At 39.5% G+C, this 20,160-nt stretch overlaps 1 protein-coding gene across 4 annotated transcripts in view; it reads right to left on the bottom strand.

Moving 5' to 3' along the window:
* The window catches only part of LOC108990726 (sterol 3-beta-glucosyltransferase UGT80A2), a 37,858-nt gene extending 21,832 nt beyond the window's left edge, over positions 1-16,026 (bottom strand). For 2 of the 4 annotated variants that reach the window (XM_035694441.1, XM_018964789.2), the window contains exons 1-3: positions 15,579-16,026; positions 2,364-2,470; positions 1,773-2,015 (exon numbers count right to left, since the gene is read on the bottom strand). In XM_035694441.1, coding sequence (XP_035550334.1) covers positions 1,773-2,015; positions 2,364-2,470; positions 15,579-15,798 — 570 coding nt within the window. In that variant the 5' untranslated portion in view covers positions 15,799-16,026. Of the gene's footprint in view, positions 1-1,772; positions 2,016-2,347; positions 2,471-15,578 lie in introns of those variants that run through there. The other 2 variants (XM_018964788.2, XM_035694442.1) reach the window with 2 other exon arrangements.
* Between the last annotated feature and the right edge of the window lie 4,134 nt (positions 16,027-20,160).

The following is a 20,160-nucleotide window of genomic DNA, read 5'->3' as shown; positions in this document are numbered from 1 at the left end:
TTTCCCTTAATCGATTTCTCCCATTTCCATCACTGTCGATCCTTCCTCAGAGTCCCCATAAGTCGTCGTCCTTCTTTGTGCCAAACACTGCCCCAAATCTATACTTGGCTTGCGGATTTCGGGTCCCTCCTGAGAACCCGGTACAACGGGAACTGAGGGAATATCCGAAACACCCTTCAGCTGCTACGACGTCACTGCCGATGGCTTCGCAGAGTCGTCAGAGGCCGCCGCTCTTGTCTGTGTCGGCCGCTGCCCAAATTTCGGACTCGGCATGGATGTTTCGGATCCCTCCAGAGACCCCGATATCACTGGAACTGGGGGTTGTGGCGTTGCTTCCAACGGCAATGCTTCCGTCGCCGTCACCACCGCCTTCGACGCCTGAGGTTTCGCCGGAGTAAGTGCCGCTAGCTCCCCCGCTGTGCGTTGCACGGGTTGCGGTTTCTTTCTCCAGAAAGAACCCGCCTGGAGGAAGGGCTCGGGCCCTGACCCGACGCCACTGACCTGGGCCTTTCCTTTGGGCCTGCCATCTTGGCCCATTCCCATTATATTTTTCTTCCCTTTCTCCAGCCCACACCCCAAGCCCAGCCCTGCCTCTTCTTTACCCAAAACACACCGTATCAGTCCCTTTACTTTAGCACCCATCTCCTCCAACGTATCCTGCATATCCCGTAATTCCCTCAGAATAGTTACCTCTACTTGCCCATACCACCTGCCTCTTCCATCTTGTCTCTGATCTTCTCCCATAACAGAAGAATCGCCTACCCTTATTAGACCTGCCAAGTCTGACAAGGTACTCTTAATTAATGTGATTCTTCCCCCTTTGACAAGTAAATCCTTTCCAACCTGCCAACCTCCTCTCTTATCTTATCTATGATACCATCCCAAATCGCCTTTGACTTATAAGCAGCCCTCAAAGGAAGACCACGGTATTTCAGGGGTAGAAACGGCACCTTGCATCCCAAAAGACTAGCCAAGTCTCTTATATTATGCACAAACCCCATTGGGACCAACTTGGACTTCACGAGGTTCACCTAAATTATAGGCACAAAACCCCCTTTAAATTATGGGCTTAATCCGTAAAGATAAGGGTTGGCAGATCTGATCGTTCAGGAGGAAACTTTATCCAACAAGGATTCTAATTTTTCTTATATTCTTCTTTTCCTATTAGAAAATGGATCAGGCCTTCTTACAACTTAATTTTAGGTCCTAAGCAACTTTTCTAACAACTACTTAAAGCCACCCATAAGATCGACTTACGAAAGTAAAATAAAAAATAAGCACCTAAAAACTAAATAAATTCCATGTTTACCCCTTATCAAAAAAAAAAAATGTTTACCCCTTAATAAGGTCTTGGGTGTGACAACACAATTTCACCTCATGTATAAATTTTTTGAGGATTGATTACATAAAGAGGATGGGACTACAAGAAATTCATAAAGATCAAACCTACACAGCTTAGGGTCCATTGGGTAGCATTTTTCAAAACACGTTCCCATGAAAAGCACTACCAAACTCCCTAAAAGCAGTTTCCAAATACTGTTTTAAAAAAATGCATTTCCAAAACACCTACCAACCCCTCCCAAACAAAGATACCCCAAAGCATCAAAACTCTTACTAGGCAGAGCGTTATAGTTTATAACACTTTTGAAGCTGACAAGTAATCACATGTCTCAATTAAAAGACATAAAGGTGAAAAGCTTGAAAGATTGTTCACACATAAACTCAGGAATAAAAGGTAAATAATCTTGTGATGATTAGAAATGTCTCAAAACCTGCAAACGTTTGCCAATTGCAACAAACGGCTGAACATCCCCACGTGTGCCAACAATAAGCACTACTATTTGCAGTGGTGGTATGTACTGAAGGTCTGTTGCATCTAGAGTCTCATCATATACAGTATCATTGTAAGCACCAACAGATCCAGCACCAAGAGCTTGTGATTCAACATCTGCTGGGACTTCAAATTCTACTGTTCCATCATCTTTTACAGTAGCCATTCTGGTCAACAGTTTCAGCTGCAAAGTTTGAAAATTACATAAAAAATATGAATTATCTTTTTTTTTTTATGTCGGGGAACCTCTCCAAGGCAGAGCCCTTCGGACCCACCCTTGCAGAGTAAACCCCAGTCCCATGCACCCCACCCTCGGAAGTTTCCCTACACAAAACTGGTTAAATCACTGATTTTTCACCAGGAGGTGTGGCCCCAAATGATTGTTTGCACCCATGAGGTGTTGAACCTTGGACTTTGAAGGGAGTGATACCCCAAGACCAAGGCCTTCACCACTTGGGCCAACCCCTTGGGGTTTAAATAAAAATATGCATTATCTGTAACCATAAATCAAGCAACCTGATATAAAGTTCACCTTCTGCTGGTCAGATATTTTGTCATCAAAGATTTGAGCTGCCTCTTCAGCATATATGTTGTTATGTCTTTGCCTCTCGGTTTTTGATCTTTCCAACTTAATCAGACCTGAAGATTCCAATTTGTCAACGTTAGATATCTCAAGCAGATATGTGTCTACTTCAGAAACATTCCTGCTACCCCTGAACAAAGAAACCCAGATACATCATAATATATAGTTCATGCACTAGAATTAAGTAAAAATTGCCAAATAGATCCTTTCTGTTTCTTCAGTTTCGAACCTAAGGCCTACCCCATTCCGTCAAGTCATTTACCATTTGAGCCAAGGTGCAGAGTTGAACCAAACAAATACATACCGTGTACAATATATAGCAAAATGACCAAATCAACAAAGGAGCTCAAATTTCACTATCAAAATATTGCCAAAAATCAACTAGTCCAAGTTAATATATATATATATAACAAAACGACACAAAATGTTTTTTCCTCATCTATATTATCATATGAAAAAGGCATTTAGCTTTAATTTGCTCCCATTTATCATTTTACGTGAAAAAATTAAACATGTTTTTTTTTATAAGTAAAAGTTAAACATGCTAAATCAGTAAAATAAATCGTCTCATTGCTGTAACGACCCAAGGTAGTACTAGTCACATCTATGCTTATCTCCAAAAAGATTAGTCAATATTGCAACCGATTGCAAATTTCACTTGAAGAAACCATGCTTTTAGAGGATGTGAAAGCCCAGATGGAAAATGGCCCCTAGGCCCAAATGGCTTATTTTGGGCATGTTAGTACGAAATGAAGATGTTATGAATGTGTTCCATTAGTTTCATTCAAGCTGAAGGCAACCTTTGAAAAGATCCTTCAAGCAACATTCATTGCACATCTGGTTGATTTTCTCTTTGTTGTCTATGGTTGATAAACTTCTTAGTTTTATTTGCTTGTGCATTGCTGCTGTGTTGGTAATTTCTTATGGTGATTATCATAGTCCAGTGGTGATTAGCATGTAGTCTAGTGTAGTATTTAGATTGTAAGAGCTTATCTTAGTCATGAGAAGGATTGCTATTGAATCGAAGGTGTTTGAGATAAGGAGGGAGGGGCGTGATGTGCTTATCACGGAGAGGGGATGGAAAGGATCACAAACTTTGAAGTTGGGCTGGGATACAGCTTGCTGGGTTTTAAGGGCCTTGGAGGAATGTTCTCAGCATGGAAGGAAGGTGTTTTATTCTGCTTACAGAGATGGTAACAGGGGATACATCGCACAGAAGAGCTTCAATTCCCGTGGGTGTTTCTTGGCCTTAGTGGAATATAGTGGAGAGGGACGTCGGAGATTCATCTTTATCCCTGGAGAAAGGGAAGGAATGGGGTGGAGGAGGCTTGCAGCAGTTGTAAGGGAGGTGAGCAACGAAGGTGTTAAGGGGAGAGACCTTCCTTCTTCGACGTCTTCAGTAGCTCGGACTTACTTGGAGGCTCTACAGATGCCTCGAGTGGGGGGAAAATCTGCTTCGGAAAGCTTGAAAAGAGTAGAGGAAGCTCCTGTTGGGGTAGGTGCACAGAGACGGGAAGGTGATGGCAGAGGTGAGTATGGGCATAAGGATATTTTGAAGGATTTGCGGGATATGCATGTAGCGCTGGAAGAGATGGCTGTTAGAGTCAATGGGATGATACGGTGCGTTTTGGGTAAAGATGTTATGGGCTCGAAGTCGGGCCTGGGCAGTGGACTGGAGTCTGAAGATGCAGACAAGGCTCAGCCCAAACCTTATTCCGGATCCATGCCCAATCAACCGAAAGCTCTGGTGTGGAGGAAGAAGCCGCTGCTCGAGGCGGACCCAGAGGTGGGTGGGTCAGGGCCTCTGACGTCGGCGAAGCCTCAGACGGTGTCGACGCAGGCTCTCGTAGCTTCGATGGAAGTTATACCGCCTGTAGCAAAAGCTGTTAAGCACGGAGGGGCAAAACTAGATAGTTCTGGCCTAAGAGCTGAATCAAATGTCTCGGATCCTACACAGACTCAATCGAAGGTAATAGAGAAGGAGATCCCGAAGTCAAACGTGAGGAGTAAAGTCGTCTCTCTCGGGAGCAAAGGCAAGACAGTCTCGGCTCACGACCGAGACTTTGTTTCGGAGCCGATATCAGCTCAAACTCCCCCACTATTGGCACAGACTATGCCGATAGGCACATTGGAAATTTCGGAGGAGCTTCAGATGGTTTTGGAGGCAGGGGAAATTGTGGAGGATGGTGAGGGACAGTGCGAGGCTTCTGAGCGACAAAATGAGCTGGAAGGTCTGAAAGAGCTGAGGGGTAATTGTTCAGAAGTGCTGGAAGAGCAAGCTAGGATGGTTTTGGTGCCAGAACTCGAAGTAGCTGTTTATGAGGAAGAGATGGATAGTTCATCTCCATTACAAATGACTCCTCTTCAGATTGTGTCGGAGGAAACCTCAGATTGGGTCTTTAAACAAGTGGAGAAAATTCAAAGCTGTGTGGGTCTTTTTTATGAGGGGTATGAAGATCAACTGAGGGCACTTTTAGTTGCTATTGAAGCTGGTCGGTCCACGGCAGAGCAGTCTTCTATGAAAAAGAAGCGGGAGTTGAGAAGATTACATTGTTCCATTAATTACGACAATAAGGAGGGTACCTCAGGGAGGAATCGATTTAAGGGGAGGGATGCCATATCTGTTAATGAAGCCTAAAATTATGTCGTGGAATGTAAGGGGGCTCAATAACGTCAACAAACGCCTTCGCATCAGGTCTATTATTCATAGCTGGAAGATTGATGTTGTTTGTCTTCAAGAAACAAAATTAGTGACTGTGGACAGAAATGTTATTAGGAGCTTGTGGAGAGGTTCTTTTGTAGGCTGGTCTTATCTAGCCTCTTCAGGTGCTTCGGGTGGAGTCTTAGTCATGTGGGATAGTAGAGTTGTCAAGATGGTAGAAGAGTGTATTGGAAATTACTTGGTGGCATGTGTTTTAAGAAACGTGGAAGATGGGTGGTCGTGGGCATTAGCAAGTGTTTATGGTCCTATTAGGGATCGGGATAGGATCATGATGTGGGATGAAGTCTCAGGGTTATACTCTATGTGGGATCTTCCTTGGTGTATTTGTGGGGATTTTAACATTGTGCGTTTCCCAAGTGAAAGGGCGGGTCTTTCTTCAATAACTGCAGCAATGGAGGCTTTCTCTCAACTGATTTTCGACTTGGAATTGCTGGATTTGCCGTTGGTGGGGGGTGAACATACGTGGTCCAACTCTAGAGGCAGCTCAAGACTAGACAGATTTTTAGTTTCTTCGTCGTGGGAAGCTCATTATCCGAAGTTGTGCCAAAAACGGTTCCCAAGGATAGGATCTGATCACTTCCCCATTATTCTTGAGTGTGGGGGTATTCATGAGGGCAAACGGCACTTTAAATTCGAGAATATGTGGCTAGAAGTGGAGGGCTTCGTCGATATGGTAAAAAATTGGTGGCTGTTGTATCAGTTTGTGGGGACTCCTAGCTTTGTTTTGGCTTGTAAACTTAAAGCTTTAAAAGCTGATTTGAAGACTTGGAACAAGGAGGTTTTTGGGAATGTTGAGCAGCAGAAAAAAACCCTTTGGGATGAGCTCCAATCCTTGGAAGCTGATGGGGATAGTGAGGAGAGTGTGACTAGGTTGAATGAAGTAAAAATAGAACTTGAGAGGGTTCTTTTGAGGGAAGAAATATCATGGAGGCAAAAGTCGAGAATTCTTTGGCTCAAAGAGGGGGATAAGTGTACTAGTTTCTTCCACAAAATGGCTAATTCTCATAGACGTAACAACGCTATCGAGATGCTAAAAGCTGAAAATAATCTCCTTACATCACCTGCTGAGATCCAAGAGCATGCTGTGCAGTATTTTAGTTCCCTCCTTAGTGAGACGGAAGATTGGAGACCTAAGATAGATGGATTGAACTTTGCAGCGGTGGATGCTTCTTCAAAAAGCCGGCTGGAAAGGCCGTTCGAAGAGATTGAGGTGCATCGGGTGGTGTGTGGAATGCGGAGAGACAAAGCTCCCGGGCCGGATGGCTTTACTATGGCATTTTTTCAGGAATGTTGGGACTTTGTGCGGGAGGATGTGATGAAAGTTTTTCATGAATTCTATGAGTTTCAGAAGTTTGAGAAGAGTTTGAATGCCACTTTTATTGCATTAATTCCAAAAAAAGTGGGTGCTTCGGAGTTGAAGGAGTTTCGCCCGATTAGCTTGGTAAGTAGTGTCTATAAGATTATTTCAAAGGTGTTAACAAATAGAATGAGCAAAGTGATGGGGAAGATCATTTCCAATTCTCAAAACGCTTTTGTTAAAGGACGACAAATTATAGATTCGGTGTTGATTGCAAATGAATGTGTAGATAGTCGCATACGGGAAGGAGCTCCGGGGGTCCTTTGTAAGTTGGACATGGAAAAAGCATATGATCATGTAAATTGAAATTTTCTTTTGTATATGCTTAGAAGATGCGGTTTTGGTGATAAGTGGTGTGGCTGGATAAGTCACTGTATTTCAATAGTTCGCTTTTCTATTCTTGTTAATGGACAGCCTTGTGGGTATTTTCCGAGTTCTAGAGGTTTGAGGCAGGGGGATCCCTTATCTCCCTTCTTGTTTGACATTGTTATGGAAGCTTTGAGTCGAATGGTGGAGGCAGTGGTAGGAGAAGGATTTATTTCGGGATTTTCAGTGGGAACCAATCCTAGTGGCCCCTCTACTATATCACACTTGCTCTTCGCTGATGATACTCTCATTTTTTGTGAGGCTGTTGGGGAACAAATTCAAATTTTGAGGGCTGTTCTGCTATGTTTTCAAGCCATCTCGGGATTAAAAGTGAACTTAAGTAAATCGGAATTGGTACCGGTGGGAGAGGTTCATAATATTCATCACTTGGCTGAATTTCTGGGGTGTAAAGTTACTTTGCTGCCCATAAAATACTTGGGATTACCGTTAGGGGCATCTTTTAAGGCCAAACATATTTGGGATGGTGTGATCGAGAAGATAGAGAGGAAGTTGGCAGCTTGGAAAAGGATTTACTTATCTAAAGGGGGTAGGATTACTCTTATTAAGAGTACTCTCTCTAATATTCCAACTTACTTCCTTTCTCTATTCCCTTTACCTGTTGGTGTGGCCAATCGTATTGAAAAATTATATAGAGATTTCCTTTGGGGAGGCTTGGGAGAGGAGATCAAAACTCCCTTAGTAAGCTGGAAAAAAATCTGCCGTCCGATTGCTGATGGAGGTCTGGGTATTCATAGTCTTTGTAGCTTCAATAAGGCGTTGTTGGGGAAGTGGCTATGGAGATATCATGGGGAAGAGGGAGCATTGTGGAGGGGGGTGATTGATCGCAAGTATGGTAGTGATTGGGGAGGATGGTGTACCATGGAGAGTAGGGATTCGTATGGAGTGAGTTTATGGAAGTTTATTAGGAAAGGTTGGGGTCGCTTCCTAAAACAAGTTAACTTCTCGGTTGGTGATGGCTCAAAAATCAGATTTTGGTCTGATGTTTGGTGTGGGGATATTGAATTATTTCGAGCATTTCCGGCTGTTTTCAGGTTGGCAACTAATAAGCAAGCTTCAGTTTCCGACGTGATGGTATCTTCCAATGAAGTGGTGCTCTGGGATGTAGGCTTCTCCAGATCTGTCCAGGATTGGGAAGTAGAAGAGGTTACTGAATTTTTTAGACAGTTGTATTCAGTGGTGTTAAAAAGACAGAGCAGGGACCAACTTTGTTGGAATCATACAGCCTCCAAGAAGTTTTCAGTTCGGTCTTATTATAAAGTGATACTTAATCAGCACCATATTGGCTTTCCTTGGAAGAGGATTTGGAAGGCTCATGTTCCGTCAAAGGTGGCTTTTTTTGTATGGACAGCAGCAATAGGGAATATTCAGACTATTGACAACCTGAGGAAGCGTGGAATGATTGTTGTGGATTGGTGCTTTATGTGCAAGAAAGAAGCGGAATCAGCAAACCACCTTCTACTTCATTGTGAAATGGCTAAAGTGCTATGGGATGGTGTGTTTGGAAAGGTTGGGCTGTGCTGGGTTATGCCAGAAGCAGTGGTGGATTTTCTAACATGCTGGACTAACTTTCAAATGCATACTTGTCCCCAAGTGGCAGCTGCCTGGAAAATGCTGCCTTTGTGTATTATGTGGTGTATTTGGTGGGAGAGAAATGAGCGGTGCTTTAATGATCGGGAACGCAATAGAGATGCATTTTGGAAGTTTTTTATTAGTACTCTAATTAGCTGGTTCTCTACTATTGTACTGAAGGGAGGGGATGTAAACGCGTTCTTGTCTTCGTTTTTCTAAGTTCTAGAATGTATTAGGTGTTTCTTGTGTATACTCCCTGTGTACTCGGGCTATGCCTATTACATTGTTATTAATAAAGCTATTACTTATCAAAAAAAAACATTCATTGCACTATTCCTAAGAAATTAGGTGTTTGGTGGAGGGTGGTAGATCTCCTTGCTAGTTGGAGAGGCCTTCAGGGTAGGACTAGGGCCCATCCATTGCACTTATTCTGCCCGGTACCATGCAGTCCGTCCATGCGTCCCACTCAGCCCGCATGGTATCGGTCAGGCAGGATGGGTGGATAATTTTTTTAACAAAGCAGGGTGGGATGCGGATGGGATATCCACCTGCCCCGCCTATATATAAACCCTAATTTATAACCCTAGTCTTCATGTCCTCTTTCTTCTTCTTCTTCTTCTTCTTCGTCTTCTCCTTGTGTTGCAAACAGTGCGCAGATCGTCGGCAAGTCTGACCCGTGGTTCTCTAGTCGCGAACCAAAGACCCACGGCCGCACGACGTTCTCTAATCCCAAATCAATTTTGGTTCAAATTTTTGTTTGATTTTGGTTGGTTGGTTGATTTATTTGTTATTTTTTATTTTGTTTGGTTCAATTTTTGTTGGATGATTTGTCATTATTTGGTTTAGTTTGGACCTGGAAGGTGCGGCGTAGGAAATTGTTTTAGGTGGTTTTGTTGTTGTTGGGAACGTAGGAGCAGCTGATTCCCACCCCCCCATCCATCCACCCGTATGATGGGGATGAATGGCCTTTTTGAAGGGTGGGGGTGGGGGCGGGGGCAAGGTGGCATATGGCCACCCCCGCCCAAGCGGGGCCGAGGGGCGGAGAAGGCTGCAATCCACCCATATAGGGTGGGTGACAGCCTTACTTCAGGGTAATCACCAAATTGCTATAGTACGGAATATGATTCTCTTATGTCTCATGTGGTATATTTGGCTAGAAAGGAATGGTCGGAGTCTTGAAGATCAAGAACACTCATTGGATGATCTCAAACGTTTCTTCTTCCATACTTTATTTTTGTGGGCTTCTATGATTGTCCTCAATGGGACTGGTTCCCATGATTTTCTTGTCTATATTTCAAGTTCTTATCTTGTAACTAGGTGTTATCCATGTATAATTCATGTGTACTTGGACTTTGCCTATTTACTTGATCAATCAAATCTTATTCTACTAATAAAAAAAAAGAACTAGGGTTTTGGTATATCAAAACTTTCGGCCTAGTTTTGAGATAATAGAATGGGCATAGTTTTGAGAATTGTGAGAAGTCTATGCTGGACTTCAAGTAGCTCTTTCTTAACACCCTCTACCAATGGTTGATGGTCCACCATTGTTCTAGTTTTATCTCTAGTTTTCAGAACTTTCTTCATCTTTATATGTTTTCTTATTAGGTATATATATCTAAGAAAAAAAAAAAACTCATATACTACCCATGTTTTTCAATAAAATCTTGTCTTAATTATATAAAATAATAGAACTTCTTGCAATCATTTATAAAGTCCAGTTACACCTACAAAGAACCAATGTGGGACTTGGCACTCGTGAAAATCTATCGTAACTCACCCACCCTATGCAGAGCTTGACTAATCTGAGCGGTAGGGCCTTATGGGGTTGGTTGTGGAGAACCATCATAAAAGAACTCTGGGGGGATGTCTCCAGTTCTTTTTTTATAAGTAAACGATTATATTGATATAAATAGGCATAGCCCAAGTACACAAGATGGTATATAAAAGGACACACCTATTTAGAGAGAAGTAATAGAAACAAGAAAATGTGAAAATCGAGGCCACAACAATCTACAACTATGGCCCAAAGAAAAAGAGTGCTAACAAAAAATAATCAAAGTTCTTCTAGTGAGCGCTCCTTGTCTTCAAATGTCCGGCCATTTTGCTCCTTCCATAGGCACCACACGATACAAATTGGGACCATTTTCCACACCACTGAGATTTGTGGGAGATCTCGTAGATTTATCCAACTGGCCATGAGCTTTGTAACTGTAACAGGCATAACCCAAGCTAATTCCATTTTATTAAACACCTCTTTCCATAACGTTCCAGCCACCTCACAATGCAACAATAAATGATCCACAATTTCACAATTTTTCCTACACAAACAGCACCAATCTACTATGATCACCTACGTCTCCGTAGATTATCTGTCGTCAAAATCTTACCTAATGCTATTGTTCATACAAAAAATGCCGCTTTGGGAGGCACCTTGTTTCTCCATATCTTTCTCCATGGGAATTGTGTATTCTATGGTTGTGTAAGCGACTTATAGAAAGAACGGACCGAGAATTTACCTTTACTTGTGGGTATCCACCACATCTTATCTACTCCTTGGGTTCTCGGCATCATGGTGTATGGAAGACCAAAGAACTCCTCAATGCTGTCAACTTCTCAATCTTGGGCAGCTCTAGTGAAATTCACGCTCCATTGGACTAGGTCCGCAAATAACTCCAAGCAATTAGCCACTAAAGCATCTTTCTCACCTGCAATCCTAAAAACTGATGAGAATGAATTCTTTAGGGCTTCATCTCCACGCCACAAGTCAGTCCAGAATTTTATTCTAGATCCATCACCCAACACCAGTATAGTATGCCAATTAAAGATCCCCCACCCTCTTCGAATGTGTTTTCAAAGAGAAATGATATTTGCAGTCGTGGAATGCATAAGCACCGCGCAATCCCTTTGAAAAAAAAAAAAAAGTAAATACGGGACTCACATGAACAAAAACTAATTTTTTAATAGGGAACCTCTCTTTTTCAAAACGATTACACAGCGCTTGCGCACTCCATGACTATATATAGCATTACTTGTTTCCAAATTCCCATTCCATAAACCCCGTGAACCTCCCTAGTGCACCCCCCCGCCCCAACATGCCTCCATATTTGCATTCAATCACTGACTTTCATAGGGCTTCCGGTTCCGTATTATATCTTCACAACTATTTCCCACGCAAGGTTCTATTGAAAATTCTCAAATTTCAAATATCCAACCCACCAGAAGAGACTAGAGAACATACATTATCCCACTTGACTAGATGATACTTAAAATTCTTCTCCTATCCTACTCCAAAGAAAATCACGATACAACTTCTCAATACAGTTCGCTACACTAGAGGCATTGAAAATACAGATAAAAAATATATTGGTAGATTAGAAAGAGTACTTTTGATAAGGGTGATCCTACCACCTTTCGAGAGATGTGATCTCTTCCAACTTGTCAATTTGCGTTCAATCTTATCTACCACTGTATCCAAAATCAATATAGATCTTACAACTGCCCCCAAAGGAAGGCCAAGGTAATTCATGGGTAGAGAGGAAACCTTATATCCAAGGATACTAGTTAGCTACCAGATGTTGCGAACATTGCCCACTGGCACCAATTCTGATTTATCAAAGTTCACTTTTAACCCGGATGCCGCTTCAAAACAAAGTAATAATGCCCTCAATGTTCGAATTTGGTTTTGTTCTACCACACAAAAAATCAGTGTATCATCTGCAAATAATAAGTGAGATAAGTTAATGGTGCCCCTATTGGGATTACCCACCGAGAATCCCTCAATAAAGCCACTGTTCACCAAGGCTAGAATCATTTTACTAAATGCCTCAATGAAAAGAACAAATAGGAGTGGAGACAAAGGATCTCTTTGTCTTAGTCCTCGAGAGCTGTTACAGAAACCATTTGGGCTGCCATTCACCAATACTGAAAAACTCACCATTGAAATACACCATCTAATCCACGAGCACAATTTCTCCCCAAAATCGCACCTACCAAGCACATAGAGTAAAAACTCCTAGTTAACATGATCATACACCTTCTCTGCATATCTAACTTGCATAGGATTCCCAGCTGGCCAGATTGTAGCCTACTATCTAGGCATTCATTAGCAATGAGGACTGAATCCATAATTTGCCTCTTTAACAGAAGCATTTTGGGGTTTTGTAATGATCCTCTCCAAAACTTCACCTAAGCGATTGGCAAGCACCTTAGAAATAATCTTATATATCCCATTCACAAGGCTAATGGGCCAGTAATCCTTCACCTCCAAGGCCCCAATCTTCTTAGGAACAAGTGCTATAAATGTGGCGTTGAGGCTTTTCTCAAATTTCCGAACTGAAAAGAATTCTTGGAACACTTTCATTAAATCTGCCCTCACCACATCCCAACACGTTCGAAAAAATCCAATGGAAAAGCCATCGAGGCCTAGTGCTTTATCTTTGACCATGCTCCTTACCACGTTGTGGACCTCTTGCTCCTCAAAGGGCCGCTCCAGCCACGAAACCTGTTGTGGATCAATGGACTAGACTAGTACATCAAGTTTTGGCCTTCATCCCACTTGTTCAGAAAGTAAGTGTCCAAAAAATCCCACAATATACTCCCTAATCACCGGAGCCTCCGTACAATCCACTCCGTCTATTTTCAACATCTCAATGGTATTAGTTCTCCTATGGGAGTTGGCCACTCTGTGAAAGAACTTTGTGCTACGGTCTCCTTCTTTCAACCACAAAGCTCTTGATTTTTTACGCCAAGAGATCTCCTCCAATAACACAACCTTTCTAATTCTGCCTTTAGCTTAGCCTTTCGAGATGCTTCCTTTATAGAAAGAGCCCTCCCCTCCTGAGTCCTCTCTACCTCCTGAAGCTCCTCTAGCATGGACTTTTTACGGTCTCCTACATCACCAAAAGATTGAGTATTCCATAACTTTTAATTATTTTTTAGAGCTTTCAATTTACTTGCAAAGAATCCTACCAATGTTTAGAACTTTCAACTTTAAATCATTTACGGTCTCTAGTTTTACCATACGCAAGGTGAATGATGGGTTAGAAATTAGATTTTAGTATGACACGTGGTACAGGACCAGCCCTTGAAGACTATTTTTCCAAAGTTTCTTCAATTAATTAGATCAACATAGGGAGGCTTCAGTAGCATAACACTTGCAGATTTGTGACAATTTGCCCCAATAGGACGATCCTTTTACTAGATTAGCCCACAATTAGAGAAATGTAGTCGTTCTCTTCATTCTTTAACAGGTTGAGATCCTTCAAGTGAAGAGGGAGGCAGTGAGAACCAGATTTGTTGGATCCTGTCCAACAGACGGATCTTTGAGTTTAAATCCTTTCTTCAATGTGCTCATTCTTTCTATTGGTCCATTTATTTCCTTATATGTGTATTTGGAGAAACAACATGCCCTCAAAGGTAGCTTGTTTTGTCTGGACGTGTGCTTTAGGAAAGATTTTTTTAATCAGTCTTTAGGAAAGATCTTTTTTCTTATCGGTAAATAAGATTTTATTGATCATAAGGATAGGCAAAAGCCCAAGTACACAGGACCATTAGGAAAGATCTTTTTTATATATTTAAGTAAAAGTTATAGGAAAGATCTTAACAGCAAATGATTTGAAAAAGTGGCATGTTATAACATTGGATTGGTGTTCTATAACATTGGGAGAGTGAAGCCTCAGCAAGTGGTATACATTTTGGCATGTTAACGAAATTGTTTTGGAAGTCATAGGAACTCAGAAGTTTGGAGGATGGCTCCTTTATGTTCAATATGATGTATTGGCAAGAAAAATTCCTCTCACAAAATGCCTTCAAAAATTATTAAATACTCCATGAGTATGGATGATGTAGTATTCCCATCGTATCACCAAATTGCTATAAAAATTATTCACATAAGTACTAATTCTTATTGCATGGCATCCTATAATAAGATAAAAGAACCATGTGTCTGTAGTCCATAGCTACTTAAAATTTCTCTATTGCTTTAGTGAACAAGAAATTGAAAACACTTCATTTACAACAAAACTGAGGATGTAAATCAGACACCTTTAGGAATATAGCCCAGTTACCAAATCAATGTCTATAGAATGATTACCACCTATTTGAGTGATATAGTTAAAAATTTCAGTTGAAAAGATCATCCTTCAGAAGACTATCTTATATGGAATTAATTCATGTGACCACCGGCCTTACTTTATTTAGCCTCTCCAGCATAGTCTTAATTTCAGTTAATCGTTGAATGATGGAAACAACACCACTCTATCTCTCATATGTATTAGAAGCCCGCTAACCCAGCATTCCACCTCATCTTCAAGAATTATATAATATAGAAGACTATTTAGTTTCATGTCAGCACTTATGTGTCAATTAACTGTCAGTTAGTTTCAATTGTTTTCATAGTTTCAGTTGTATCAGTTCAGCAGCTAGTCTCAATGCTCATGTATAAAAACAAAGCACCTCTCTCTGTAATATTTGATTTATTCAATAAGAGCTTCTCTTTCTTCAGTTTCAATTCGTGTCAAAGACTGGAAGGGTAGTAGTAAAAAACCAGTTGTCCCTTCAAAACCGTATTTGCCCTAATCCCACATCAACATACCCGTAAGTACTATTAAAAAATATCCGTAGGTCATCCAACCATTTCCACTCTGAAGAAGCAGGAGAAGATTTTAGAATTGTCTTCCATTTCTGGCGTCAGTCAAAAAGGGTCAGGCATACGATAATTTGGCCCTTATTGAAAAGACGAATGGATAATTGATTACTTACCTGTTCGGTTCCTAAACCTTCTCAAAAACCAATCTCAAAAATAGCAGTTGCCAGTTGAAACAACACTTGAACAACATACTTAAAAATGACATAAAAACACCCCTAGCAACCAAATTCGAAATTCCCGCAATAGAAGTTCACCCTAAAACAGCTCTATACCTCGATGTGCAAGTCAAGGCTAGCCCAAAAGTTTTCAAACAGTAAAGAAAACAAGGAATTACACTTAGAAGAATACGAAAATAAACTGTTTTCTCAGGAAACAATGTAATAAGTTCGCAATCTAATTGCAGTATGGAACATAATTTGCAGAGTTTCGTGTGTTATTTTCTCGCAAACCAAACAAAAGCTTAACTAAGAAGAATTCGCAAACCTGGAGAGCTACTGCCACCATTGTCCAACGAACCCACATTGCCGACCTCTTTATTGTCCACTTCTTTGCTATCACTACCGCTTCCACTACCAATCTCGAGCTCGATCCGGACAGGGACCTCGCCTGTGCTCTCGGAATCTATCCGGCGATCCTCCCGAGACTCCTCCATCGACAACGGGGATCTCTCCCGACCGACCTGGCCCCGCTGGTCCTGATCCATATCCGCAGAAGTATCTGGCCTCGATACAAGAACTACAACTAGAGAGCGTGTTTGGACCGATGATTCAAAGGGAGAATCTCTTATTCTCTGAGAAAAAGCGAGAGAGATGGGGGGAGGTCGGTGTGTGCGGCCCCTGTAACGGTGCTAAGATGGAGAAGGGGACACGCACGCAACCGTCCGCATGAGATATGAGAAATTTCGCGAAGTGAAAATGCATCCAACAGAACAACCCGGTCGGGTCCGGAATATTTTAGTAATTTGTTGAAGATATAAGGTCATCCTCATCCGTTCCCTTCAAAATTTTCTATAATTTAGTTAAAAATTATATTTTTTAAAATATTTTTCTAAATTTTACGATATTTTAAAATTTTCCTACATCTCATTTTTTATCATTTTTTTATTTTATTAAAATAATATTTTTTTTTATTAGTTTTTTCTCTCACTTCTATTTACAAACTTAACTATTCAATATTTTTTCTTATGTTTTGAAATATTCTCTAATGAATATTTTAAATAAAAATTTAAATTATTTTTTTGTGGGTATGATAATATTTTTAAAATTAATTTTTTATATTTTCTTAATTATTTAAATTATTTTTAAAATTATTATTTAAAACTATAACAAATATGAGTATGATAGAAAGTGTAAATGATTGGAAGAAGATTTATAAAAATAAAATATTGATAAAAAATGATTTAGAAGATGAATAGTAATTCTTTATATTTGAGGAATCATTGTTCATCCCTTAACATTTTCTCTAAAATAGAAATTCGGATATAGGAGGATTTTAACCAAATCCCTAAAACTTTCCACAAATTATAGGGAAAATGTACATTTGCAGTATTGGCTGAGAATGCTCTAAATAATTAAATTTTAAATAAATAATTAAATTTTTAATCCGGTTAAACGTTTGGAACGCTAGTAATGATAGTTCCACACCACTTATTTTTTATTGATATTACTTTCATTAATGCAAAACAGTTGGATATTACAATAAAATAATATTATATACAGTCTTATAGTTTGCAAGTTTTGCATGTGTCATTTGAAAAAAATTGGGTCAACCATTAAAAAATTATTTCTTCATGTGCGTTTCGGATTTATTCTCTTTTTTCAAATGAAATGTACGAGATTTGCATATCCTAAGACTATAAATATAATTTTTCATTACAATAAGTTTCATAAAATAAAAAGACTTTTATATGTTATAATCCACACTTACGGAAAAAGAAAATAAATATAACATGAATAAGTAAAGCAAAACAAAAATATTGAAAACTATAGAATGCTAATGACAGAGTCTTGGCATCCCAACCCTATCAATTAGCGCCAAGATGCCAAATAAGTGTTGAGGGGGCTCTAAAGTTGAAAAGAAAGAAACACCGTGCCCAACTTCAAGATTAATTACTAAGATTATGTTTGGTTTCAAAAACTCAACTAAGTTCAGTCTAATTTTAAATTAAGTCTAACATTTAAATACTTAACTCTCAAATTATTAAATTTATCTCAACTCAAAATCTCCTAATACGTGAAACTCATAACCTTTTTCAACTTGACACATTTTTATACGTGAGACTCACAACCTTTTTCAATTTCTCATAAAAAGTACTAAACTTATCTTAACATCCAAACACACTTTAAATTTAGTTTAGATTGATCTTATATAACTCTCTCCACTACTCAACTCATTATTATTCATAAAGAACTGAGTTCAGCTGAGCTCAACTCAACATCTAAACGCAACCTAAATCAACAATTGACTCGTTGATAAACATGTCAGATTTTAAAAGAAAATTTGATTGTGGAAGCTATAATTAAGAACATCTTCCTAGAGCTCAATGTATTTAACTTGCATGTAATGAAAAAAAATCAATCAACATGCTATTTTAAGTAAATGAAGGAACAAAATCAACTATGGTGAATAAATGAGTTGATCTTATCCATTCAGTACTTTTTAATACGATGAAAACTCAACTCTTAGATCTAGTTTAAGACATATTTATGTAAATATTTTTAGTTGAGTTAATTTTAATAAATATATCTATGTCTATGTGTTCTCCATTCTTTTGCTCAATGGTATTGATTGGCTTAATGAAGGCATAAATCTAACATAGAGCAAAAATTGCAACTGATAGTTGTAAGTTCTTGCTCTTTTATAATAATGTCCAAAGTACAAGGTGGTATACTCTTTTAGCATAATGTAATGGTGGTAAATTCAAGGAGTAAGATTTTGAAAATTTGCGTTTGATTAATTGTTAAGTCCATTGAAATGTTTCTGAGATTTAACAAGTGGGTCTCTGAGATTAATTGCTAGTAGAGTTGCAATTGCTTCTCCAACTGTGGGGTTAATGGTCAGGCAGCATCTTGTCCACATGTGTAGGATTTCTCCATCTGCATTTTGGCAAACTGGAGCAGTAAAAGATTGGTGCCGCATGTTTGATTGCAGCATCATAATTTATTTTGAGATTATTTTTTCCGGAGGTCATGTCCATGAGGTGTTATCCTTTTTTCTTTTTTGTTTCCATGCTTGGATCATTCATGTGTTCCCTTGTGAGTTTTCCAACAGAGCAAGCTGCATTGAGGGATCAGGTGTTTGCTCCTCATGTGATGCGCGCTTTGTTTCTTCCTAGCTAGATTGTGTTTAGGGTTATCAAAATGGATATGAGAAGATGATCGGATGCAAAGTTTCCATGTGTTTCAATCACATAATACTCTGCTAGAACTTTTTTGTTTTAGTTCATCTGTTTTATGTGTGAAGTTAATCCACATTGATGATACTATAAAAAGATATCATATGGATAATAATAATTGCTTGATGGTTCGGAATACTAGTGAAACGTTTCACTAGTTCTTTTTTTTTTTTTTTCTATAAAAGATTATTTGCGACGACTTTAAGTCGTTGCCAAATGACTATTTATCGTCAAAAATAGCTTTTTGCGACGATTATTGTATGTCGCAAATAAGTTGCGTCGAACATGGAATCGCTGGGAAATCTCCTATTGCGGTGATTTTAGGGATTGGACGAGAAAAAGATCTCACTATTAGCGGCGAAGATTTAACCTATTGCGAGGAAAATTTTCGCCGCAAATAACTTTTTCCAACAATGTGGTGGTGGATCTATACAGTTAATTGCGGCGATTATAGAGATGATTGCGGCGACCAATAATCGCCGGAAAAGGATAACTAATTGCGACGATTTTTTACATTCTCTGATTTTACGCAAAAAAAGAAAAAAGCATACAATTCCGACCAACATGCGTCGAATGAAATTGCAACGGAAATAAGTATTTCCGACGATTTTCTAGGATATTAGCGACGAAATTTGGTGCTAGAAAAAGGCTCTTTTCTTGTAGTGGAGCTTGGTCTTGAGAAAAGAAAACCGATTAGATGTCAAGCCCTTGTTAAAAATATTGGCGACTTGATCTTTGTTAGAAATAAATTTAATGCACACATCCATGTTAATCACTTTCGTACCAATAAAATGAAAATCCACTTTAACATGTTTTGTCTGTGCATGGAATATAGGATTAGAAGCAAAAGCCAAGACACTAATGTTGTCATACCAAATAATAGGAAAAGAATGTAAAGAGATCCGAAGATCTCTAATAAAGTTCAATCACTGTAAAGGCTAATGCACGATATTCTACTTCAGTGCTAGACCAAAATACCATAGGTTGCTTCTTAGCAAACCACAAGATAAGAGATCATGATCTTAGGACAACACTATATCCTGTTGTCGAGCGACAATCATCAAGGTCACCAGCCCAATCTATGTAAAATATCTAATATATACTTGTTTTGGCATAGATGAAGTCCGTGTGCATCCTAGTAGCTTGAATGCCAAGAAAATAGCCAAGAGACCCAAGATCCTTTAATGCAAGTTCAATCTTGAGCTTGGTAATTAATGAGAAGATAAATGAGTCATGTGTACCCGTGACCAATAAGTTATCAACACAAATCAAAATATATAAGTGAATTTTATCACGATGAAATGTGAATAGTGATGTCTCCACCTAAGAAGCCACATACTCGAGATTAAGAATACACTAAAATATGCGAGTGTACCAAGCCCAAGGTGCCTGTGTCAAGCCATATAATGCCTTATGGAGGTGACACACATACTCAAGATGATCTAGATTAATGAATCCTTGGAGTTGCTCAATGTAAACTTCTTCTAGTAAATGTCCATGTAAAAAGGCGTTAAATACATCCAATTGTCTTATATTCCACCAAAATTGCACAGTCAATGCCAACACCAATTTGACAGAGGCGGGTTTAATAACAGGACGAAACATCTAAAAAAAAATAGATGCCATCAATTTGTTGAAGCCTTTTTACTACAAGCCTTCCTTTGTAGGGTT

The sequence above is a fragment of the Juglans regia genome, chromosome 10, assembly GCF_001411555.2.
Source record: "Juglans regia cultivar Chandler chromosome 10, Walnut 2.0, whole genome shotgun sequence".
Lineage (NCBI taxonomy): Eukaryota > Viridiplantae > Streptophyta > Magnoliopsida > Fagales > Juglandaceae > Juglans > Juglans regia.
Note: the sequence above shows the minus strand (reverse complement) of the source record. Positions and strands in the feature narration are given on the sequence as shown.